At 39.0% G+C, this 26,675-nt stretch overlaps 2 protein-coding genes across 6 annotated transcripts in view; both read left to right on the top strand.

Moving 5' to 3' along the window:
• The first annotated feature begins 6,133 nt into the window (after positions 1–6,133).
• Positions 6,134–12,684, top strand: TNFRSF17 (TNF receptor superfamily member 17). The gene is made up of 7 exons (XM_082064617.1): positions 6,134–6,182; positions 7,247–7,369; positions 9,066–9,235; positions 10,180–10,328; positions 10,775–10,909; positions 11,236–11,367; positions 12,110–12,684. The coding sequence occupies exons 5-7, from the start codon at positions 10,795–10,797 to the stop codon at positions 12,364–12,366; spliced, it is 504 nt and encodes a 167-aa protein (XP_081920743.1). The 5' UTR covers positions 6,134–6,182; positions 7,247–7,369; positions 9,066–9,235; positions 10,180–10,328; positions 10,775–10,794; the 3' UTR covers positions 12,367–12,684.
• Positions 12,685–13,856: 1,172 nt separating this feature from the next.
• The window catches only part of SNX29 (sorting nexin 29), a 126,246-nt gene continuing 113,427 nt past the window's right edge, over positions 13,857–26,675 (top strand). For all 5 annotated transcript variants that reach the window (XM_082064112.1, XM_082064115.1, XM_082064113.1 and 2 more), the window contains exons 1-5: positions 13,857–14,019; positions 18,942–19,006; positions 19,872–19,924; positions 23,087–23,211; positions 26,382–26,562. In XM_082064112.1, the coding sequence (XP_081920238.1) occupies positions 14,013–14,019; positions 18,942–19,006; positions 19,872–19,924; positions 23,087–23,211; positions 26,382–26,562 (431 nt within the window). In that variant the 5' untranslated portion in view covers positions 13,857–14,012. The remainder of the gene's footprint in view (positions 14,020–18,941; positions 19,007–19,871; positions 19,925–23,086; positions 23,212–26,381; positions 26,563–26,675) is intronic.

The raw sequence follows: 26,675 nt of genomic DNA, 5'->3' as shown, positions 1-26,675 counted from the left end.
CAGAGTTCTCAGCTGTGTGATCTATTGCTTAGTTAGCTGGTTGTTCAGATTTGAAAAATCTGTTAGTTGAGCAGTAGCTAGTTCTTTGTCCAATATGTCTCTTTTTGAATGCACAGTCATTGCAGTTTACTCCTCAGACAGAATTTCTTCTGTGGTTTTGATACCATTAACTTCCAGACTGATAAATAGTAGGGGGAAGGTGGTTTAGGTAAGTAGTTTTGCTGTCAAAGCTGTTCATTATCTGTGGGGTTTTTTTGCTATCAAAGCTCAAAATAAAGTTGGGGGTTTAGGTGTGCACATTGTGAAGAATCTCTACATAGTGTCTAAACCTTATGACAGTTGAAAATGCTGTAAATAGCAGAAGGATTGCTTAATGTGGAAGGAATGTACTGAGCAAAGAACGCGCAGCCAGGGAAGGGAAGAATGAGATCACTTTACCAACTGAGTTAGGACTGGAAAGGTTAAAGACAGGAGGGAATCTATTTTGAAGAAAGGCAGAGACCATGTGGTTTTAGAGATTTGAAAGCCAGGTGTAGGACTGCTGGGAGGAGGCATCATGTCAGTTAAGATGCTGAAGCAGCTGAAAATAAATCCTGTTAAGTACAATCCAGGTCCCTGTTCAGCTGTTCTTCTGCTTCCATCTTGATTAGCAACATTTTGATTATAAAAGTAACCTTCTACTTTGTTAGAGTAAATTTGTTTTCACCTATAAATCTGCTGGATGTGGAGAATAACTATTACAAGCCTGAGATACATGGATTCTCTGGAAATGATAAAAGGAAACAGATAATATTTTTGCTCCCTGTGACCCGAGGTAATTTTAGAATTTCGTGGGCTGGGATGCTGAGTTGATTGAGCAACAATAACTTTTAAGTGCCAGATCCTCAGGAGATGTTCTTCCATGGGCTGTAAGCTAGTATTGTTCTAGCAGGGGACAAGTAACAAAGAATTTGCAATTCTGGATACCATCAAATTGTCAGTCCTGTAGCTTGATATAGAGGTTAAAAAAATGCAGAAAAGGTGGCTGGCATTTAAAGTGGGGCTTACACACAGGTGCACAAGGTGAGTCCCCACTATCAAGCAGAGTTCAGCTATACCTCATATAATTTTTCTAGACTGTGTTAATAAAAAGCGTTGTTGTGAGATAATGAAAATGTTGAAAATACCAATGCAGATTGTTAATGCAGAGTATGTAACATGCTGTTTATTCACCCCCTCATTGCAGTGACCGCCTGACATGGAGAAGCTCAAAGTTGCCATGTCCACCGTTGGGTTCCCTAACATCTTTAGGCCAGATCTCTTATACATGTGGTAAGAGTTTTATAACACTTGCATTTCATATGGGAAGTTTTACATGCTGGCTGGCTGTCTCCAGGGAGGTGAGAATAGAAAACCAGTTCCATGTGGGATTTTCATGTGCTTTCTTTTCCTTTTAACTCTCCAGAATTCCAGCTGAGGGAGCATTTTGTCCATTAGAAGTCTCTTAAGATTTCGGTTTTGGTAATGACTAAAGCAAAATGGCATTATTGTTATGAAGAAAGAATAACAGTGTCATGGGATTTTTAAAGCTGTTCTTCTATAGCTAGTTAACATTGTTGCAGAAAATAATTACTTCATTATGAAACTGCGAGAATGAACTAGTGAGCTTGTTTCTAAATAGGACTAATTATTCCAGAATAATTCTGTGACAGTTTTTTTTTTTTATTATAGAGAAAGCAATTTGCATGGGGAAATATTCTGGAATTCCAGAATTTCCATCCTGTCTTGAGAGAGAGCACATGCTGGCACTGTGATGCTGTACATAGGAATTTGAAATAGAGTAATTGTGCGTTACTTAAACTTATCCACAAACACTGAATGACTAGAGAATTTGGTTAAAATCATCAGAAGAAAAATTCTTGTTAGACTTCAGTGTATGCCACGCACTTGACGTCATTCATAGGTGTTCATGCACATTTATTTTTGCTTTAACCCCATTACTCCTGTTGGCATTATACCTCTGAATAGTTTTAGTTTGTTTTGTCCATCTGCAGAGTCACTAAAATAGTAGTATGTGGGAGATGGTTTTTCTAACACAAAATTAAGAAGTGAAGAAAAAAAAAGAAGTTTACATTCTGTATAAACTATTGCAGCAACATTAAAATGTCGCTGGCATTCTAACAAGTATTAGATTAATCCAAACTTGCATGCATAATTATTGTTTTATGCATTGTCCTTAATACTTAAACAACTGTGTTGGCACATGTGGAATGTCAGACAAATGAAAAGGTACCTTCTTTCCTCAAAAGGTTTCTAGTCTATTGACGCTGCTTTTCTGTGCTATGCACGTAATCTTTTCTGTAACTTCCTAGCTAAGTAAACCTTGAACATAGTAAGGGATATAGAAGCTGTCTGAGATTTAGTTGACAATGTTTATACTCTTGTTATTTTAATTACTATTTTTAAGGAACATTTTTCTCTTCAGTTGTTTTGTTCTTCAATCTTTTTTGGAAATAACAGATGTAGCAACAGCAACATCACTCTTTTCAAAGCAGTGGTCTCATTAAAATATGCTGAACAAAACAGGCAAAATCCTCATTGTTCTTGATTTTGCACTGTGCCCAAATGACATGAAACAACATTGTGTCTAAAAAGAGCATTGTTCTGTGCAGCTTGTAAAAGTTAATGAGCAGGATGAATCCTTTAATAGCCCCTTCCTTTTGTTTATTAGCGGTGTGTACCCCATTCCTGGAACAGCTTATCTCCTCCCAGCCATACAGTTAAGGCATACACTTAACAAAATGTGGATTTCTGAAGATAACCCTTTCAGAAAGTTTTAACCCTTTTTTAGGACAAAATTGTCTGTAAGACTGATGTTCCTTGAAGTACAGTAACTTTGGGGAAGAAATAGTGGTGGGTTTTTTAATGTACATTGATGTCATAGATTTTTAGGATTGTTGTGATGAGGTGACTTTAAAGGACTTTTTTCTTTGGATTTTTCCTGTAAGCAGCTTTAGAGAACTGGAGGGAACTCAGACCAAGCCCGTACTTTAAGACTTGACAGTGTAGGTCAGTTGCCTTAGCAAGTGGAAAAAAAACTTACATGTGCTACCCAGAAGAGCTGTGCCAGCACAAAACAACCAATGTAGAAGCAACTATACAGCCAGAAAAATTCCTTTGTCAGCCTCGCTAATGTTGTTTGTGAAGGGAATGTAATAGTCCTAGCAGAAAACCCTCTTTCTCTTGATAAGTGCTGTGTAATTATGCCAGCAGAATTTCTGAAGTACAGTCAGGCAAAAAAAAGCTGGCACAAGCATGAAGAGAGAAACCCCAGAGCTGTGTCAGAACAAAACTTTGTTGTTAAAGCTGTGTGTGCTAAGTAGACCTTAAGCTCCTGTTCTGTGAGAGATGAATTTAAATCTTTATGTTTGATAATTGACATAATAGTATTACTTGCTTTGGCTTTCTGTTCAGAGTTTTCATTTCATTATTTCAGTGTTGAAACTCACAATAGCTTTTTTTCCCAATGAAATAGTGAAAGATAAAATTCTCCTTACCTTTTTCAGGTGACTGATTTCTGTCACACAAGTAATATCAATTTAACCTATGTTAAAAATGAGCACCAACAGGGACTCATGGAAGTCTTGGGCTTCTCTGGATGTTGAAGGAAGCCAACAGGGAAATTTGGGTTGCTGGCAGGAAATGCTCTGGCTGGATGCTCAGTGCTGGGGATGCAGCTCCAAATCCTGCGTCCTGCTCTGAGCTCTTTGATTTCTTGGAATCCTCTCTGGTAGTTTGATACCCTAGTAGAATTAACAGTATGCTAAAGTTATTCTTCTATACAACAAATATAAGTTTTACTGCTTGCGGATGTGGAGTTGAAGTTCAGAGAGGAGTTGCCAGTGGTCGATAATCACATTAGGAGAGCAGAGAAGTGTATTTCACACTGGTCTTTCTAAATTGTCCCTGGGTGTCACTCTTGAGTCAGACTGAAACATTTCCAGAAGCAGATCTGACAATTGTTCTTCCTTTTCTTTTTTCTGTTGTTTCCACAGCTGGCACTTTTCCTCTTAACTTTATTTCCCATTACTCTCCATAATGATGTCAACTCCAGCACGCCAGCTTAACTTGTCTAAATTATATTATTCTTAGAGGATATATTAGGGTGTTTTTGAATTTAAGTTACAGTAATATAACTGCAGAAATACCTCCCTGGCAAGCCTTTGTGGATTTACAGTTAAATGACCAATTATTATATTTGATAAATCCTTTCTTATTTTGTACAGCTCTACTAATTAATCCTTTTGGAGCAGCATCAAGTGACAAGGAGAAAGCATTTATTAGTATCAACCTGTCACTGTGTGGAAAGCCAATGCAAGCCCTGTAATCCCCAAACTGAAAAAAAGCTGAAAGACAACTTCAGTGATAAATAAGCTGTATATTTATTATTCCCTAAAGGTAAATACCACTGTAGGAGATCCATCAGTATCCAGTCATCTCAGACTTTTTTTTTGGTGTGTGTGTGTACACAGCCTACACAAAACAAAACTGTGTGCTTCTTAGAGGATTTAATGTGTATTATACAAGGCAGTGGATAAATTATTAACATAACTACAGTTTCCAAGTAACAATATCCTTATTTTCATGCCACTTAATAAATTTATTCTTAATGCTTCTGGGTTTTGTTTCATTGGTTGGCTGGATCCCATATTTTACTTTATAAACAGCTTCTGACTTCAGGTATTACATCTCTCATGTTGAAGCCCGTTGGTATAGTACGCTTCTCCCAACAAAGTGCTTAAAGGTTTGGTGTGTTTTTTTTACTATTAACTTCATCCTGTCAAAATTATTCAAAAATGAAGATTGCACAAGAATCTTGTTAAGATAGAAAATGTCTTCCTTATTCCTGTAGCATATCATTTCCCCAAATCTGTTTTCTTGCAAGTGCCCTCATCCATCTACATAGTAACAACTATCAAATACATTTTTTGTGCACTGCACCAAATAATCCTCTGTTGAATGAGGCAGCTTTATCTGGCACAGTTTGACACTTGTTTCTGAGAGCAAACACCACGTTGTTTTACTGAATTGAGAAACAGTTATGTTGGATTAATTTCTACTTTAAGAATAAATATGTATAGTGTGCTTTTTAGAGGCCTGGGTAGATAAGAAATGGTCCCCCAAAATGTAATTTCAAAACTGCTCTATAGATACTTCAGAAGTTCTGAGGAATCTCATGTAGTTGGTGAAAACAGCAGGTGAACCACAGGACGTAGATTTTGAAATAACGTGTGGTTTAGACGTGTAGGAAGGTCTGTCCCTGGGAATTATTGCTGATCAAGATCTCCTAACTCTAAGCTGGTTGTTAGCCCCTGGAGAAGCAGGAATTCTGAATGTTAGGGTGTGCAGAAAACAAAGGCAACAAGCCATGACAACTATGATTCCTCATAGTTTTTCTACCATTTGTCACCTCTGTTTTGTCATTACATACATCAGCAGAAATATATATAGCCAAGGAGAAAAGACTATGACTGGTATGGTGGTTGTTTATATGGATGACACATTAGAGACCTGTTATGATCATTGCTCCCCACTTTCCTATGTGTGAAAAGTGCATTGCTTAATAATAAAGGATTTGTGTTTTGGGGCACATCTATCAAAAAAATTAGTTTAAAGGCTGTAAGCTTTGGAAAATAGTAGTCCAACTGTAGGAGGAAAATTGTCGCTATAAGAGACAGCAGTATTCTCCAGAGCGCTGATGAAATGAGCTGAATTTAGCTGTTTACTCAACGGGAGGTCTCCTAGAGTTGGATTGAAAACATGAGACTTCTTTATATTTACTTCTGTGTCTGATGATAAAGGTATTTGAACTCTAAGTCGCCACATAGGAAAACGCTTTCTGCCAGAAAGTGTAAGCATATCTGCCACAATATCTTAAGACTTCATACACACAATGTCAAATAATTAGACACAAATTAATTTCTACTGTACTTAGAGTTTGACAGGACTTTTAAAATGAAGTTATTGTCGTGTTAGTTCACCAAATTTGTACTTCTGTGGTGGACTTAGTTTCACATCCCCAGTAGCTAATCAGCTGTTTATCTTTCTTTTTGTTCTGTTTCTGGCCTTTTTCCAGGTCCTAGAGAGTAAAACTCTATAAACTCACTGGATTAACAAATTGAAGCTGCTTGCCATGTGGTCAGGTAAGGCCCAGAGCCCTTGTGCTTCAGAACACTGCAGAGTGAAGAGCAGGACTATCCCTTTCACTAACACCAAAACATTTAATCAACTAACACCAAGACATTTAATCATCTGTATAAAATCTAGCCACATCTTTGGTGACTTACAGATCAGTCTTACTAATTAGACATGAATTCTCTTTGTGCCAAAATAGTCTGACTCAGAATATATCTCATTATATTTGAGTGACAAAAATATTTTAGGAATCACAGTATTAACACTTGTGCATATCATACAGCAGCTGCATTAAAGTACAACGATAGCATGCTGGTTTGGAGACACAGCTATTTTGCATACACAAGAAAAGCCATTGCCAATAAGTAAAACTAGATGCACTTCTTCTGGACTAGGAAAACAGAGGAGAGAATTTAATGGCAAAAAGTAAAGTAGTTGTGAAGACTCTAATAACACTACCTATGGTAGGAGTTATATCCTGTAGTTCCCTTCATTGTTAATTATCTCACAAAGTAGTGTCAAGTCTTACACTCCTCTCTCTAATACGTTTCCCAAAAGTCCTATATTTGGGTTACATCTACTGGGAAGCATCTCTGCCTCAAGGTGAAGGTACTTATGTAACATCAACAGATCATCTTAAAAATGTTCCACATAACAGCACTGAGTTTACAGTATGCCTTGAGAATCTCTTTTTAAAAAAAAAATATTATCTAGTCCATGCGGTTTCTTCCAAACTACTGTCAGTGTTGCTCTGTCAAAATGTATGCAGAAGGTTATGGCAAGGGGAAGAATGTGCATTGCCTGGTGGACATAAAACTACAAAGTGATCATTGTCTGCTCGCTTCCGCTGCCCCTCTGAACTGCTTTGGATTACCCGTGACACCCTCAGTATGAGCAGCAGCTCTGGGTTCTTTTAACTGACAGCATCTAGACTTCAGTTACTTTTCCACAAATATTAGCTTCTTAATCTGCTTGAGAAAAGCAATGTTGATTTAATCACGAGTTTCAAACTTAGAAATAGAATGTGTATCTTACACCCTACTGAAATTGTATTCCTTTTTTTTATTTTCAGATCATCCAGAAAGATACTATGATCTGGAAAGGAAAACAGGGTCCACATTGTGAATTCACAACTCTTTGTTTCATTGGGCCATCCTAAATGGATTCAGACCAGTCCAGGCTACCTTAAACTTATGTGAGTTATTTAACACAGTTGTTTGAAAATTGAGTGGTGTTTTGAGAGCCATCTGGTTTTCTAGAAAACATTCATCACATCTTTGATATTTGCATTAATAGTCTCTTTTGGAATGTATCTTACTTGTAAATTATCAATCATGTGTTTTTCTTTGCTTTAGTAGAGTGCAGAATCCTGAAATTTTATTTCAGACTTTCTTTTGAACCTCAAAAGAATCTGAGCTATAAAACTGGTCATCTTTCCAGAAGGTTCTTTAAGGGTGTCACTTCACATTTCAGAAGCGAGATTTGTGTTTCAGGGATGAAATCATGTCTGCATCAAGTGCATCAGAGAAAGTACTTTTACTGTTTGAATTTAAATGGTTGTTGTGTCGACGACTTCAGTCCATTTTCCATGGAATTTAGAAATCTTATTTGGGTACAGCACTGGTGGGCATAGAGAAGCAATTTTATAAGCAGTGGGTCTAGCCGTTCTAGACATGTCTTATTATTTCTTTTGTTGCTTTTAGATCCACATTTCTCTCTTTAACCCCATTCTTTACAGTTTTTATGAAGAGTACCATATCATATCAAGTACGTGTCTGTTGTAAGATACATTACAGTAATCAACAGAGCAGGAGTGGGGTGCTGGGCTGCATCGCAAGGGCGTCACCAGCAGAGACAAAGAAGTCATTATCCTGCTCTACTCAGCGCTGGTCAGGCCACACCTGGAATCCTGTGCTCAGTTTTGGTCCCTGCTCTACAAAAAAGCTGTGGACAAGCTGGAGAGGGTCCAGAGAAGGGCCACCAAGGTGATCCAAGGACTGGGAAGCCACCACGTGAGGAAAAGCTGAGAGAACAGGGCTTGTTCAGCCTTGGGAAAAGAAGGCTGAGGGCAGACCTCACGACCATGTTCCAGTATTTAGAGGGTGGCTACAAAGCAGATGGAGACTTCCTTGTTACAAGGAGCCACATGGAAAAGATATGGGGTGTTACGCCTCCAAGTTACTCCTGGAGAGAGTCTGATTGCACATAAGAGGGAAATGTTTCACAAAGCATTCAGCAGCTGTCATATAGTTTGAAAGTTTTGGAATTTGAGAGCTGGCAATTTAATAATTTTCATACTACATATTCAAATTTCATATTACAAGCTATAGATATTGATATAAAAATGCAAGAACAATGGGAAGTTGCAGCGTAGGAAAATATTCTATTTAAGTAATATTGGAAAGCATTTCACTGAAGGCAATGGAATTATACTGATAAAAGATTAAAGCATTTGACCGAGCTTGCCTGTCCTGTGGATACCATGAAGATACTTTCAGGAAAATGTGGATACCATGCCATACCTGTGGATACCATGAAGATACTTTCAGGAAAATCTGCCTACTTCAGACCACAGTTGAGAATGTGATTGTCCTCTCCATGACTGAAAAAGGCTAAACACCATCTTAAAAGCAAAAACTCAAGTTGCTTTATGCATGAGCTACCACCTGGTGCTTCATGAGAAACAGGAATGATGTTCTAGTGACAACTTGGGTTTTTTTCCCCTGGAGCATGAATGTATGAAGGGAGTTAGAACCAGTTTTAGGACTTCAGCACCACCATTGGCTTCCTGGTGACATTTTTTGCATTACCCGCTGTCTGTATCCCTATTTTCTTTTGTCATGCCCAAATCAGGTATTACCAATTCCTGTTTATCCACTAATCTTAAACAGGGAGAAAAGCCCACGACAGGAAGCCTCCAGCTGTGCAGCTGGCCTGCAGAAACAAGGGCAGAAGCCATAAGAAGCAGTTCCATCTGCTCCAGACGAGAATGCAGATTGCTTCGTTGGGCTGTTCCGCTCAAAACAGTTCGTGTATGCCACATGGTGCAGTTCGTGGGAAAGTAAGTCTCACACACAGTGATGTGGTATGAAATTATAATTCCTCATACAATATTTTTCTGTAGTCAAGAAAGCAATTAAACTAATTGTGTCAAGGAGAAATTTAACTATAAATAAACCTGTAATTCTCATCTATCTGTGGCAGTGATACTGGATAAAGGCTGGTATTGCAACTTGATAGAGATTACTGGTTAACTTTCTATTTAAAATACATTATAGATTTAATACATTATAGATTTATTATACATTATACATTATACATTATAGATTTAAAAGTCAAGATAACGATCAAGCTTTGTAAATTTTATTCATTGTGGCAGTCTGTTGTTAAGGCTTTTTTTTTTCCCGGACAAGACCAAATGCATTTACACTCCCTGCATATGCACAGACAAATCTGTGCACGCTCGGGGTGCCCCATCTCCTGGCTGGGAAGGAGGTACCGTGTACCCTCTGCCACAAGAATAAAACCTGTGGCCCACCTACTTTTCCATGCTGGCTACTGCAGTTTTAATAAAGTGACAGTTCTGCATTGTGGAAAAATAGGGGGAAAAATGCAGGTAATGGTTTGAATCAAAATTGTAAAATATTCATATAGCTCTTTCATGATTAGAATGTAATCTCATTAAATTTCTCATATAGCTATGGTTATAAGCAAAAAAAACCAGCTAAAACCCAAAAAATGAACCAAGCTAAAAGCCAACCAAAGCCTGACAGACTAGGTAAATGAGGCTAATTTGGAATTGAGGAGCAGTGTCCCTGGACTGAATCTCTAGATTTTGCCTTGGCATTATAACGGAAGGTCTTAGATGTATTTTGTACAACACAATTATGAAGTAGTTGTTGAGCTTGCATTTTGACAGTATCTCTTTTAAAATCAGAAAGCCATTTATTTACAAAAAGTAATTATTTCATCTTCTATGTGTTCTAACTATTATTGTCCATCCAGGGAAACAGGTACGAAGGAAGTTCTCTGAAGCTGCAGAATGAGTCAGTGGAAAATGAAGAAGCCGCACTGGTTGTATCTTGTTGCTGCTGTGCCCCCACCTCTGTTTTTCTCATCTTACACTTCTTGGACTGGGGCAAAAAGAACAAAAAGTGATCATTGCATAGTTTGCATATTACAGGAAAAGATAATTACTGTGGCCTATCACTGTGAAAAACCCCACGAAATTCTAAAGACAAGAACAATTATAATGGACTCCAGTTTGGAGACCTTGCATTTCTACAGTTCGTAATGTTTAGCACCTGTTCAAGAAATGTCATCTATAAATAACCATTTTCTGTTTCAGACACTATTTACATTGAAAATGATCTTGGTGCAGCTGTTCAGTTTTTCTACAATTGTGAACTGCCAAAAAAGGAGCAATAATTCCTTGGGGGCCTCAGAGCTAAATCCTTTTTATTTAACATGATAGTACCTAGTGCAGCTGTGATGCAAGTCAAACTATTATTGCTAGCTGGTTTTAGATCTGCCAAAACTGAGAACAGAAAAGCCCTTTGTAGATGATCCTCACTCTTTTACAATTTCCGTGGCTTTCCAGTTGCATAATTACTGACCCTGATGGCACACTGCCCCAAAAATGAATACTTTGATAATTTGCTGCTCTCTTGTAAGCCCTGTCATCTTCGATGCTCTAGCGCACCGCCGCCTTCCTGTGAAAACTACTGTGATACAAGTAAGTGATATTTCTGCAGAACTTTGTGGCTATTCTGGGCATTTTCATGTTGTATTTTACACAGAATTGTAAACAGGAAAAATTAAAGAAATCAAAAACCTGCAAAGAGTTTATCAGAATAGTAAATGGGCTCAAAAATGTTAAAGATATATGCAGTGGGTCCTGTATGAAGAGTAAATTTTTAAAACTCTCAAGCTTTACTTGAGCTGTAACTCAATAAAAATAGAACTTGCTCCTTTGATATAGAAGTTCTATATGTTGGACATGTTTATTGTTCATTGGTTATTGTTTACAATTAATTTAATGCATCTCTTTCATTTCCTAAGGTATTGATTCAAGTGGAGTTCTTTGGATTTGTTTGGGCTTAGGAGTAATTTTAATGCTCACTCTGTTCACCTTAATGGTCTTGTTTAAATGGAAGCCCCTAAAGCAACTAAAAGAAAAACTGAAAAACACAGGTGAATAAATAAGATTCTTTATCAAATAGGTTTAGATCATTGTACATTTTAGCGACTCGTACCATGTATAAATTGTGCATATAATTTACATTCCAGATTCTGATAACTGTCTTCGGTGGATTCTTTTGTATTCCTCAAATAGTCTCAATGAAGTTTTTAGGGAATAAAATATCCAGATGATCACTTGTAAAAGCAGCAGTTTCTCTTTGTTGGTTCTGGATCAGGTCAGGATTGTTTTGTTGCATATTCCCACCTGGCTTACTTGCTGAGGTTTGAGAAATCATTTATGAACCCTCAATAGCAAAAGATATTTATAAGGGTTTCATGCTGTTCTCATAGAACACGAAAGAAGTTCTACTCAGGTAGGGGATACACATTCAATATTAGCTTTCCATCTTATAAGATATGATATAATTTTACTTAATATTCTAGCCTGTGAGAAGTGTATGTGGCATACCTTGGGAAGGTGACAATTATTTTTTACATTTTACAAATACTAATATTTGTGTAGTGTTCAGCCAACAAATAACTGATTATAAAAGATGTGTTAATTACTTAAATGCTTATCCTGAAGTACAGGGCACATATTGTCATAGAACAAAAGACTTTAATATATAACTACATCTTAAAACTTTCACTAAGGTTAGTACATTGTTGGAACATCACGAAATCTGGCTCTTTATTAACTGTATGCCTGATATAGCATGATGTATGTACTAAACGAACTTCTCAATGCTTACAGACTCTTCTGTGGAGCTGAATAATATTCTGAAGGCTCATCCTGAAAGCAGCGTGACTGCAGAAGGAACGAGACACCCAGTTCCAAGTGAAACGCTGATGTATTCGGTGGAAGAATGCACCTGCACTGACTGTGGCGTGGTAAAGACTCAGCCTGGCTGGGAAACTTCATTTCCATTACCGGCTACAGAAGAAGGAGCCACTGTGCTAGTTACCACAAAATCTTTTGATTATTGCAACTATGTTCTGGGTGCTGGGTGACTATGAGAGAATATCTTCTCTCTTTACTGTGTAACGAGTTATTCCAGTATTAATCTTCATACTTGCAGTCAGTGGAGATGGCTAGTACATCATCCTTACAGATCTTCATTGAGCTTTCATTAATATTGCCATAGCATTTCTAATTCTAGTATCTCTTTGGTCAAGTATTTCTACATTATTGTCAAGTACTAAACCAGTTATTGGCATTTTTAATTTCTGAAAGTCCCCATGTAGGCTGGCTGTTTCTTCCTTTAGAGATTGTATCTACTTATGCTGGGTATATACAAACCCATCAATAAACAAGTTTGCAAATATGTATTTTATGTTAAACTCAGATTTTGTGCCCAAAATTGCTTGATGGTACACAAGGAATGTCCCAAGAGGCAGAGATGAAGACCCACATTACATCCCTAGTCTTCTAAAGGGTAATTTAAAATAGGCCCTACGATGCTTGACACAGGAATGTTGTAATGACGAACACGTGGGTGCGGAGTGTCCCCTGTCCGATGGGGTGGCTGGGTCCCACCGGGGCTGGATCCGCAGTCCCAGGGCATTTCCTGGGGGTGCAGACTTGCCTTTAAGTGCCAAGTGTTTTGCAGACTGTATTCTATGAAGATTTCTTTCTATTTTACTTATTTTCTTACTTACCCTTGTTATACATACAAGGACTGCTGATTAGACAGAGTCATGCCAGGCTACTTTGTAAGATTAGGAATGTCCTTTTGTCACCTTGCCTCCCAAGCATTAGTGTTACTTTCCTCATATTAGGCCAATTTTATTCCTGGAAACCACAACAACACAAGCAACAACAATCTTTTTATTTGTAGTTAACTTTCTATTTCAGGTTCTGCATACACAATGAATTAAAATGTTTTAAGGGTAGTAAATTATTGCACAAAATCTGTGAACAATCTGTGAACAGGAGGCTGACCACGAAGTGTGGGCTGGTTACGAGTTACCTGTGTGGGTCTGGCCACACGTAGCCAAAAACTCTGAAACAGACCAACTGAGCTATTGAAATTATTATAATTACTTTTCCTAGGGACTCCTTTTCAAAGAGCGGGCTGCGCCGTGCCGCTCCGCAGGGTGCGGGCAGGCGGCGGCACACGCCCGGCGCCGCTGGGACGGCGAGTGGCGCCGCCGCACTTCAGAACATTACTTCAGGGCTTTGCCATTTGTTTTGCACCGGAGTTTCACAGTTCCGGTGCCGGTTTTTGTGACACACGAACCCCGCACGGCTCCCAGCTGACACCGCCCGCGTGCCAGCACAGAACGCGTGTCTCCTCCTCGCTTTGCCCGGGGCTTCCCCGCGGACTCATTGCCCGGGGCAGGCGGAGGGATCGCGCGTTCCCGCCAAGGCCGCGTGCTCGCGGAAGGTTCGCTGCGGGCAGGCGCGCGCCAGAGCCGCCCTGGGCCGGAGCCGATCGGCCTCGCGCCTGCCCCCGGGAGCGGCGCGCGCCGCAGGAGCCCGTGAGCGGAGCCGCGGGCCGGGCCGGGTCTGGGCCGCCCCGCCGGGCCCTGTTTACCTTCCGGGGCGCCGGGGCGGGGTTCCGGGGCGGAGTGTGTGCGCCGGCCGGCCCAGCTTTGGGCTGTGCGGGAGGAGGGACCGGGTCCGGCGGACGGAGGGCGCGGGCCCCGCGGCCACCATGAGTGGTGAGTGGGGGGCGAGCGGGGCCGCTCCGCCGCCGTGGCGGGCTCGCTGGGGCCGTCGGGGCGCTGGGGCGCGGGCAGAGCTCGCCCGGGGGTCCCGCCGCTCGCTCCTGCTGGTCCGGCGTAGCCCTGTCCCGCGGGCCGAGGCCCCTTGTCCCCCCGCCTGTCCCCGCCGGGCCGCGGCCGTGCCGAGGCACGGGGGACTCGGGCCCTGCGCCCGCAGCGCGCGGCGGAGCTCCGCCGGCCCCGCCCCGCCCCGCGCGCTGCCCCGCGGCTGGGCTCCCGGCTGGGCTCCCGGCTGCCCCGGTTCGCCTCGGTCTCGGTCTCGGTCTGTGCCGGCCGCCCTTGGCCGTGACACGGTCACACGGCTCGGGCGGGGCTGCGGCCCCGCGGAATGCCGGCGAATGGCCCCGAGGAAACAGACCAAGAGAAAATAACAGCACAAAAATGATAGGAGCTCGCTGCCGTGCAGCCGGTGAGCGGCGCGGCGGGTGGAGCAGCGGCCCGTGCAGGGTGTGCGGCCATCGCTGCTGCCCGGCCCGGGAGGACGCGGTCGAGTGGCGTGTACGGACCTGGGCGTTGAGCTGCCGTTCAGAGCTTTGCGCGAGAACTGAGACCCATAAACTTCAGCACTGCAGGAAGCAAAGCCACTTGAAAGGGCTGGCACGGAGAGGGATTTTGTAGGATGGAGTAAGAAATTTTAATAGATTTTTCATGCAAACCTTGGCAAGGGTTTGTTTGGGTTTTTCTTTAAGAAGTGAAGTGCTTTAGTAAAAGCTTTCATGGTTCTGCTTATACAGCTTCAGTAATGGAAGTTCCAGACAACACTGCACCTGAAAATTAGATGGTATGTTTTTCTCCCACCCTGATTTAATACATGGTGAGATCTCTTGCCGAAGGTAGTAAGAAAAAAATTGAAGAGTTAACGGGAGTAACTAAATGGTACACAATTTATGGATAGCAGTCATTGCCGAAAATGAAACAAAAAATGAAAATTAAAACACTTCAGTTGTATCTTTCTCTGTTTTGTTCTCACCTTTGTGGTAAGAATAAAACAAAATATATTTATTGAAGAAGAGCTGAGGGGAAAAAAAAATATTATTGTGGGGAAAACTGTTAATTAGCATTGTGAAAAATGCAAGTCACAACCAAATCTTTCAAACCATGGGAAAATGGTGTTTCTCACATTTCAAATTTTAACATGATATAGACTAAATCCTAATGCCGAAGTTTTGAAGAGTCAGCATTTTCATATGGAAAACCTTAGCCCTTCAATGACGAGTTCAGGCCGGGACCGGCTTTGTACAAATTAATGCAAATCTGAGCCTAAGTCTTCCCAGGAGAATCATCTTTGGGAGCTCTGTTGGAATTGCGTGACTCAAAAGCCAAGGTGGCACCTCTTAGAGTATAACATGTCATCATGTAGTTATTTTTAATACCTTTAATTTTTTTTTTTTTTTTTAACAATGAAGATATACAGGTTTATGAGGAGAGAAAATAATAACTAGAATGATGGCTAAGGAGCATTACTTTAATATTACTAATGCTACTTACTGATTACATACTCATATTTTATTGAACAGTGTTGAATAGGCTGAACTTCAAAGGATTCTGGATTTATGTACTTGTAACGAGTTAGAGGTGTCACTTGTTTAGTGACAGTTTAAAAAAACATGAAAATGTGTCTAATTGAGGATGAGGCAGTAGAATTATTGTAGTGTGGTACAAGGTAGTATTTAAATTGGGTCTGTGTTTGTTTTATCTTAAGCTTGTATCCTCAGAACCCGTACTAGAGCAAGCAAAAGGAATTTGTCTGAAATGTTGCACACAAGACTTCAAAAAGTATGTAAGAGCAATCTGAGATTTATTTGTTTGTTTGTTTTAACCTATATTCTACATGTGGTGCTGAAGAGAGCTGGATCTGTAAAGAATGGGTTGAAAACCCTGCTTTCCCTTACTTGCATAGTCGGTTTTCTCCTGCGGTAGGTGTGGATATTACTGTCAGGGTATGGAGAGCAGTTTGTTTTAAAACCAGGAAAGCGTGACTGTGAACAGCAAAATATGCCAAGGGTCCCAGAGGCAGGTGCGGTACCTGAGCCTGTTTTTAACCCTTTTTGACCCAGTAGGTGTTGATGTCTCTAAGTTTCTTAGTTTTGCAACCTTATGTTTTCACCATTATTTTTAGACTCGCGTAAACTTCCTTTTTTCTTGTAATATTCTAAATATAGCTTCTTTTTCCTGAGTAATGCTGTTTTGATGCATTCGATGCTTTGCGTTTGTCTGTGTATTACTGTAGTTTTTACCACTATTCTGAGTCAGTAGAAGGGTGTTTTGGTCAGTCTGTAGTACACTGCTAGTCCTTAAATCAGCTGGAGTTGATGACACTTAAGTGGTGCTCTTGTCTGAAAATACGTTTGGGTTAAGACTTAGTTTAGAAAGTAAAGACTGTAAAAGAGCAAAATCTGAAATAGAGTTGGTAGAGATTTATTTTTACCTTCCATCTTCTTGAAACAAAAACATTGCTAAATAGCACTACATTTTCTCGGCTTATAACAAAGAAAAATATATCCACTGCTTGAAAAAGCACACAGCTTGGTCCTTCAGTTTTTAAAAGTGTTAGACTTTGTCAATATTCTTTTTCTCCTACCTGCAACGCTTCTATGCTATGCACAGCACCAGGTGAATTCTGAAGACAGGCGTTGAGCAGAAGCCTCAGCCAGCCCTCGCTCTTCACACTGCACTCAGTGCACTCAGTCTATGTAAATGTAAGGCTGTTTGTTATTACACACTTTAGTATTTTAGAATGTCAGTTAGCACAGTGATCATCTGTAGGTTTTTTATATTTATGCTTTTTTTTATATTATTCACAGTCTGGTATCTGGTTGCAGATCACTTCTGTTTTAACAAATAGATGCAAAGATGCCAAAGAGATGTGAAGTTAAAAACTAACATGTATTGTATTTGGAAGACAAATTTGACTCACATACTTAGTGTTTTCATTTGATAGATGTTTTTCAGGTTCCAAAATTATTAATTACATGCATTTGTTCTGAAGTAGTCTCAAACCATTCATATAAAGAGAAGTGTTGCATTATGCCTATTCTCGCAGGTATGTGGATAGCATAAGACCGTAGAAATAATTAGTTTTGAGGCAGTACAGAAAATCTGCAGGTTTGTGTATATTCGAGGTTACTGTGCATGAAGGGTTGTACTAAAAGTTGGGATTTAATTGCTTTCCATATGTTACAGTTATGTTATTTATTATAAGGCATTTAGATGCATTGGCATGTCTCTCCTTTTTTTTTTTTTTGGCAATGCATGCATGGTAAGAACAGTGAATATAATGTAATAAACTTCTAATCTCTGAAGGAGCACAAAGTGGAGTAGTAGAGATCATATGAATTTAACCTTATCTTCACAGTGGCATAACTGGCCTAGTTGTTTGGAAGTGGAAACCTTCTTGGTGTGGGGTTTGTTTCTGGAGTCCTTTATTATCATTGAACATAGTTTGCATCTTCACCCAAGTATTCACGTGTCAGAGTATTTGCCTGACAGAACCAGACCTTGGACATCATGTGTCTGCACAGTTTGAGCCAGAGTTCAAATTCGGAAGTAGAACTTCTTGAAAATCCACTGTAATCAGCTAAATAAGCATTGTGAAGCTTACTTAGCCAGCATCTACACTGGCACATTTTTCCTGTTGTTTTCTTTATTCTGGCGTTGTCTATCATAGACTTATTGTGGCTTTTTACTTCTCCTGATCCCATATTTAAGATGAAACAAAGTCAGAATAATTTTGGCAGGACAAACTCTGTCCCCTCCTGCAGGTTTAGGAGCAAACTACTTGGATGATGAAGACAGGAGATTCTAGGTTTGGGATCTCGCAGTGTGGGACAGCAGGGGGAAGAGACACAGACCTTTGATGTCATCCCTATTTACTAGAGAGCTTATCGTGTGGTTTTTGATTTTCAGTATCTGGAGGAACTTGTTCATGCAGAGTTTCGATAATTGGCTTTCAATTTACACTTATATAGTTGTTTGTTCTTTGAGATGAAAAGAAGAAAAGAATGAATTTAATTCCAGAGAAGCCACTGAGGTTTCTGAAGGGTATTTTGACTGAGAAATAAAGAATAAAGAAATGATAGAGGTGGTGTAGGTTAATTAAACAATACATTTTGCACATATTAATGCTTCTGACAGTCAAAGCATTATGGTATTTGTTGTTTAAATGATTGAGAAACTAAAGGTGGTCTTGCGTAGTTGCTTGTATAGTAACAAACTAGATTTTATAGCTGTTAATCAGGAAGAACTATGCTGCAATTTATTGTAACAGTTCCCCTCAGTTCACCTGGCTTAGAACTCTTTCTGCAGTAAGGCTGTTTGACAGTCAGAAGATATTCCTGCCGGCTCCTTCTCATTTTCCATTCTTCTCTTGTGCGATGATGATATTTTACCCTGGTAGTTTTTCCAGTGTGAACATTTATGGGTTTGCAGTGCGAGCCCCATCATACATCTAATGCAACCACCAACAGAAAAATGCAAATTAAAAAAAAAATCTTAAACTAGGTCAATTCCGTGATTGCAATATGGCCCCATGGGTAGTTGTGCTGAGAAACTAGGTGAAGCTGCGTTGATTATGCACAATTATACTATGTCTGGTATTGCTGCGATATACTTTATATCATGAAACAAAAATCTTACTAAAGTAAGACCCTAGATGATATTTCAATCAGTATTTCTGCATATTAGAGAAATGATACTTGAAACCTCAAAACACAGACTTATATTGCATCATTTTACTTAGAGAATATACGTTAATAAAGTTAATGGGATAACTGGCATGGGAAGGGCCCTGGTGTTGTGTCAAATGTATTTTTCTTTAAAACCTCTGTATTTTAAAATGATATAATTTTGTTGAATTTCAGGTTCACAGAACAATGACACTAAAAGACAGTTTCTTCTAGAACGGCTACTGGATGCAGTTAAACAGGTGAGAAATTCAATGCATATTTCCACAGAATACTTTCTCTTTGTTGTCAGTACCAGCAGGAGCCCTTTTTGCCCTTTTTTCTCCTCTTTACCAGACACAGAAGAAATCTTGTCTTTCACACAGTACTGCTAAGGTTTTGTGTCTGCGAGCAATTAGCTATTATGCAGTATTTGTTTAAAATTCTTGCTCTTGACAAGACTGTATTTGGAATATTCATACGTATTATAAATATATATTTTAAAAGTATATTCTCTTAATACATATATTTGTAATACTTATATGGCTGAACTAAATGTAGTGTGCTGCAAAAGCTAAATTGGTTAACATTTTACAGCAGCAGCCTTTTTTCTTTACACTTGGATTTTAGTGAATGGTTAAAATACAAGATGGGATTTATTGATGTCTGTATGTATCTTTTGAATCAACATGAAGTTCAGCAAGTAGAATTTCATAGACTGGATTCAATTTAGGAGAGCTTGGGAGGCAAAAGAATGCCTCAAAAGTAAGCCACTGATATGGTTCGTAAAGAGTGATTCTTCTGTAATTGTAGCACTGAACTGAATAGGAGCAGTGTTTGCTTTTGTGGGTGTACATTTAAAACTCAAAAGTAGTAATTTTTACTCCATTCTAAGTTTATTGAAGGACCTGCAGGTGTGTTGTTCTGGCTAGTAAGAAGGTATTTGAACGGCAAGAGTAGCCCGTTAGTGGAACCCGATCCTGTAAAGCACTTTGTTTGCAGGCTATATTTGCCAATGCTTTGTTTTGTGCTGCTTCCTTTTTTATGACTTTGTTTCTTATACGGAAATATTTCAGAATGTTGAGTTTGGTAGTGTAACAAAAATTTCTTTAAATCTTTTTATTACAGTGTCAAATACGCTTTGGAGGAAGAAAAGAAATTGCTTCAGACTCTGATAGCAGGTAAAATAGTCTAAGAAACTTTCCACATGCTTGGATTATGTATTATAATGACATAAAACACAACACAAAATACTTGACATGCTTAGAAAAAACCCAGTTTATTTTGTTTACACATACACTGAAATGGGACTGTGAATTTTATTACAAATTTGACACTTAACAAGGAGTTACAAGTTCTGTATGGAGTTACAGGTGTTTAAGTGGCTGCAGAGTTCCTGACAAAGCATTGGATTCTGAGGTCTGACCATGAGATTGGGAGAACTTGTCTTCCCTAAAACCTCTTTTCAAATGAATGCATATTTATTATTAATACACCTCTGTCAAGTGTGTTTAACGCGTAGGCATTAAGAACATTTTTATTCTCATTTTTTCTTATTCCTGACATGTTTTAAACCTGTTTTTCTTCTTTTTTCTGTACAAGAAGCTATTCCTTTTTATTAACGTAAGTTAAAAATATCATTTAGTTCCTGTTAGTTGCATTTGTTCTTGGATATGGCACATTGCTTTCTAAGGCTTTTAAGAAGAGAACTGGTTGACAGACATCAGTGCTTTTTGTAACCTATTGTGTCTTTCTCAGAATCTGTCCTATTGAAGAATCTTGGATAAATAAAACACCAGGATCAAATGCAGTTGTCTGTTGTCCTGTTTCTTATGTACTTATGTTCTTATGTTTGACTCTGCCTTTTGGGAGGAAGTTAATTATCTCTTGACCATTTATGTATGATGCCAAAATTCTCTCCAGTCCCCTCCCAATTCGGTCTTTAAGAACGTGTTTGGGCATGTGGGTTCACGCCGTCTGGAAAGCCAGCGTAACCGTTCCCTGGTACTGAAGGGCTGCGAGGGCTCCGGTATCTCCTCAGGGTCCCTGACTGCAGCACCGCTGCCTTCCACCACCCTTTAGGCACTGTCTGGTCATCATCCAGTCCTCTGAATTGATTTAATAAAAGAAGAAATAATGCAAAATGGTAACTTTCTGCCATTTTAATGAGTTAAGTCAATAAAATATCTGGTGAATGCTGGAGTTGCTGCAAGATGAGGAAGATGACACGGCTAGAAGCAACGGGAGGTGCAGAATAGGAGGAAGAAGCAACAAGGGCTGAAAGGGCAAACCTGTCTCCATTTTATCTTTACTGCTTAGCTTATGTGAGACAATGTATTGATGACATTTGCCTTTGTAGTAGATTGTGTAAACTCAGCTAGAAGGAGGTACCTCCTATGTAGAGCAAATTCTCTGGATCTAAAATTTCTGCTTTGTTGCTCAGTTTGCTTGATCACCTGAATGATGCCCTTTAATATTTGTCTTCTGATAAACAGAGTTAGGATTCCAAGGATATAATGCTGGCCAAATTTTACTTATAAATATTTTCCTTAGAATTCAGTAGACATGGTGAATAATGGATCGTAGCTAGGCAGTTTCAGGATTAAAAAGGAAGTGGAAATTGCATTAATAGTTTGTTTTTTTTTTTTTTTTAAAAAAAGCCATGGTATTTGAGGTTGTTACTATGCTAAATATTGTGAGATAATCTTGAAAAAGAGGATGGTCTGAGAATTTAGCTAAAAATCTAGTAAAATCCATGATTCTCCAAGTTTCGTTCTCCCAGTGTTTTGTCTTTGAGATTATAATTGTTCAGAGTTCTACGATGTCTGTGTGCACGAGACTTCTCTGTGCTTTTCTGTATTTCTTTAACACACCCTCACAACGCTATCTAGCAAATACGCTACGTATATTGGGCATTGTAGAACACCTGATTGGTTTAAAATTTTGTTTTACTTACTGGCTAAATTTTCCTGTAAAACGCTGCACAGTTTTCTTGCTGTGATTCTCAGTGTGTGTGGATTTTTAACAACACGAGCTGTTTCACAGCACCTGGTTTCTGTTCCGCTTTTTCTGAATTGAAAAGGTCAAGTAGATTTTGTTTTGTTTTGTTTTGTTTTCCTGGGGGGTTCATGTGTCTGCTGAAATTTCCATTTTAACAGCAGCAGTCTGGTAAAAATTAATCACAACTGCTCCATAGTCATCTTGAGTATTGTTTGAATTCTATTGTGCTTTATTAGTAAAGGCTTCCTAACAAAGTTTTCCTAACATAGATGTACTGGAAAGCATGACGTGTTAAACTATCTTCTGTCCAGGGCAATTCTATTAAATATACCTGTTTTTCTGCCAGTGCTCCTCTTGTGCTATTTTGGGACCCTGAACAGAACTCTCCACTGTACTCGGTACTTCTGGAATGCCTGGGCAGAGTCCTGGGCCATTCCTTCAACTGGGTTTTTTATTTGCTTGAGCTTAGTTAAAGTATCTGTCCTTCCTTTTAGTAATCGGCTTTGGCAGCCAGGTGACAACTTGCTCAAAGCTAAAGTGTTGTTTATTTAATGCCAAAACTAGAATTTAGAGGAAATGAGATTTTGAACAACAGATGGCATTCATGTCTGTTTTATCTTAAGCCTTACTGTTCCCTGTAGGTTACAATAATATCCCTTTGGCAGACTGAATTTTAAAACTTTGCTGGTTTTCCAGTGTTTCTATTTGTATGGAAATTGTTTTATTTACTGGATTATGTTTAAAAAAGAAAAAAAAAAGAAATTTATAAATAGTATTGTAAAGAACAACATCAAAACCTGAAGATTCAACATATCTCCTAAAAACCCCACATCTTTCTTATTTTCCTGTGCCTAGGATTTCTGAAGGGCATTAAAATGTATGTTTAATTGTTTTCCTAGGCTTGAATTATAGTGTACGAATTAAGAAAATTGTCTATTAATTGTATAGGAAGTTGTGGCATGATTTCAGAAAACCATTTATTGCATGTGGTAGTACAAAGTATATTTAAGAAAGTGTAATTACATCCATGAAAAGTAGGTGATCTGCAGCTGAACTGACATGACTGAGGACCACAAGAGCAGGTGAGGGTGATTTCTCCAGCTGATGGCCAGCTGTCCTGAAGGTGACTGTGTCCCAGCTGTGGCCAGTCATGGTGAGGCTGTGGGGCTGAGCGGGTCAGACCGTGGCACATAACGAGATGAACGCACACAAGGGCTCTTTCACTACACGTATGATAATGCTTGACCTTTACATTTTCTATTCAGAGATTTGGAATAAACCTGCTCTGTGGAAACATAGTTGATTGCTCTTTTCACATGATTTCTTTAAAAACTGTGTTGCAGAGTCACTTGTTTGTGCGCTCAGTTTGAGGCTGTGCTGCAGCACGGGCTGCGGAGGAGCCGAGGGTTGGCGTTAACTGCGGCAGCCATCAAACAGGCAGCAGGTTTCTCCAGTAAAACTGAAACAGGTAATTCGTTAATCATCACTCTTCTGTTTCAAACAGTTGATGAATGCAAACATGCGATACAATTTCTAAATTATAGAAACTGCAGACTGTTGGTAGCATAATCAATACTTGGACTCGCGCAGTGCAAATGGTTATTGCTTTTTTAATATAATTTAACTTTCATACGAAATTTCTCTGGAAATGTTGATGTTTGGAAATCTGCACTTCCTGCAGTTCCATCATGAACCGTATCTTTGGCAGAGCTATTTTGAGTTCTGGTAGGGATAAACATTGTGTGATGGTGCTGTTAATTTTCTACTATGACATTTTAATTCTTAACCTCATCTTTGTTCTTTAACTGCCATATTCTATAGCATCAGATATGTTTAAGTTCTAAGTAGAGATGTCATTTTAAAAATAAAACTTATATTACTTATATTGGTTGCGTTGAATTTTATTACTTTCTCCACATTTAAAGAAAGGATTCATTCATTTTTGTTGCCTTCTCTTCACCTTGAAGTTTCCCTTGTTTTCTCTCAAAAGTGTATGAAGGTATTAATCTCCATCAGTTTTGTTGTGAAGTTTGACATACAGTGTCTTTTCTCTTGAGCATGGTACACAATATAAAGAAGTTCCTTTTTGACATTTGAAACTGTCAAGTGTAACATGTAATGCATAGTGGGGTTTTGAGCTTTGTTTTAAAAATATATTCAGTGATACTAGAATTGTTAATATATTTTGACCTCCAGCCATGATTTCCATTTCCACCAGACAACTGCGTATAATGGATATCACATTAACGCAAAATGTGTAGTTTGGTGTGGTGGTGTTTTTAAATTGCTATAGCAAAGGACTTGTTTCCTGTGGATGATGGGGTGAAATATTGGGTCTTGGTGGCCGCCTTTCCTGCTAATGGGTTAGAGCCCCCAGACTTAGGCAGCTGGGCAGCTGAAATAGCTGTGGTTTTAGAGAAGCTGCCGTGTGTCCCGTGTTTGCCTCTTTGACCTAATAAAGGGCAAGACCTGGCACTTTGTGGACTCTGTATGAACAAGTGAAAATTCAGCAGTTCACACAATCCTTACAGATTTTTCAGCTCTTCTGTGTGCTTTTTTCCACTCTGGTGTGTGTGCGTAGTTGGGACTTAGGTACTCTGTGGTCTCTTTCAGCTTCTGGGTAGTTTCCATCTCTTTCATCGGTACTGGTGTGGTTATCTTCTTTGCATCTCCCCAGCTTGCCGTTGAGAGTCTTATGCTTTGGGGTAGAGAATGTTCTCCCCTTTTACACTCTCTCCGATTTATGCAAATAACGTGTCTTTAAATTTGAAGACATTACATATAATTCTTACAATTTCTTGCCTGTTAGTAACGTCAAGGGTGTATACAATTTTTGATCCTGTCTTTTGGTGGTCAGGTGTATGAAGGTGCGTCTCTGATACTTGGGAACTTAGTAACAATTTAGCTGTATGTTTGTGTGTATATGTCTTATTTGGGGGCTTCTCAGTGAGATGATGTGGAGGAAGAGGAGAAAGTTGGGAAAGTTATCTATGGCTGGGGAATGGAAGAAGGAAGGAAATGTCGTTTTTACTCCTTAGGAACCTTAAGCAGTGTATGGAAGTTTGAGAACAAAAACGTGGCTGCTTCACAGCAAATTTAATGCTGTAGAGTGACTGAGAAGCTGGTTTTTTAAGTGGAAATAGCTGGGTTCCACAGCATTTATCTTGGTGAATTACAGTGTGTGTTCTTTTTTTTCCTTTTTTTTTTTTTTTCTCTGAAAGGAGTTGCAAAGTACTTCTATATTTTTGTTGCTTTCAGGCAAAGGAATCTGTCAAACATAATCACAGGTGTCATCTTTTTCGTTAACATAGTGGAATGCTGCTGTTTAGGCTATGCATTCAGGCTTTGACAATTGAAAAAGAAAATTGTTCAGCAGTACTTGTTTGAAATTTACAGATATTTCATGGCAAGCTGTAGTTTCAAATGGCTGTAAGAAATATAGCATCTAAGAGCTAATATAGTATCTAAGAGCTTCAGCGTTTTACGTTGTTTTCCTGAAATGGAAATAAACGTTTTAAATAAAAGCTCCAGTAGTAGTTCTGTGGAACTATGACTTAAAATCCTATTTAAAATATTTTAATTTTAAAAATACATACTCAAGTAAACAAATTCCTAACATCAGTGTGATTAGGTATCGATTGGTGGCATGGTCACTACAGGCATACACAGCTCCTTTAATCTTATATTCAGCAATCTAAACAAAAGCAGCAAATAATAGAACTGTGTTCTGTCTTTAGTTTGTAACAATATGAGAGTCTCTTAATTTAATTCCAGTTAAGGTTAGTGACAATACCGTAGCTGACCAGTCTCCTGGATGACTCCTCGTAGGTACCGGGGCATCGCTGTTAGACGGTTGCCCTCTTCTGCAGCCTGAAGCAAAATTTTGTCTTTGTTGCTTATTTTTTTTTAATTTTTCAGTAGTTCTGGTGCTGCATATTGCTTTAGATTAATGTACATGCTTTGATGCTGTAACTGTAGGATAGCATTATTCATTTACAGATGCTTTTTTGGATACTTACAATTACTGATGTAGATTTTTGTTAGCTCCATTTGAGAAATTGGAGGCAACTGCAAGAAAACCTTCTTGTCTGTGTTTGGGGACAGGGCAAGGAAAGTATTTTAGTGGAAAGAGGTATTGCTGCCCTCTAAATGGAACACTTTCATTTTTTAAAGTAACATGAATTTGTCATTTGCATGTCTGCAAATTGTGGAGCTGCCTGTTCCTTTGGACCGAGCTGCTAACATTTCACCATCACCAGTAAGATAGAGTTCTAAAGAACCTTTTTCTTTTACGTAATATATTCCCAGCTGAACGTGTGAACCTGTTCTATGGATGAAGGACTCACTTAAGTGTTCTTTTAAATGTGAATTCTATTGAAAAATGTAAGACAGAATCCTTCGGTGTGTGTTTGGCTTTTCCAATGAGGTGAAAATTCTAAGTGCTTAAACAGCCCAAGTTCTGCAGAAATAAATAACCTGTTTAACTGGAGAATTATAAGGAGATGGTAAATGATTTACCTTTGTTCAAAGTTATATAACATTACCTGCTTGTTTTATAAAATTGCAAGGAAATGCATTCTGATAAGAGCTTAGCATTTTGGGGTGTTTTTAATATATATATATTTTTTTAAATTCCAGAGCCAGCGTTCTGGTACTATGTGAAAGAAGTTCTGAACAAACATGAACTGCAGCGCTTCTACTCTCTGAAGACAATTACTACAGATATTGGTAGAGGCCGAGCTTGGTTGCGCTGTGCATTAAATGAACATTCCCTGGAAAGATACATTCATATGCTGCTTGCAGATAAGAATCGACTCAGGTACTCAGTGTCTTGGTGAAGTGTATTGACAAATGAAATACTGAGATTAAAAAAAACCCCAAACAACCAAAACCCACATCTTTAATACTACACCTTATTAATTGCTGTGCTAG

The sequence above is a fragment of the Streptopelia decaocto genome, assembly GCF_964273445.1.
Source record: "Streptopelia decaocto genome assembly, chromosome: 13".
Lineage (NCBI taxonomy): Eukaryota > Metazoa > Chordata > Aves > Columbiformes > Columbidae > Streptopelia > Streptopelia decaocto.
Note: the sequence above shows the minus strand (reverse complement) of the source record. Positions and strands in the feature narration are given on the sequence as shown.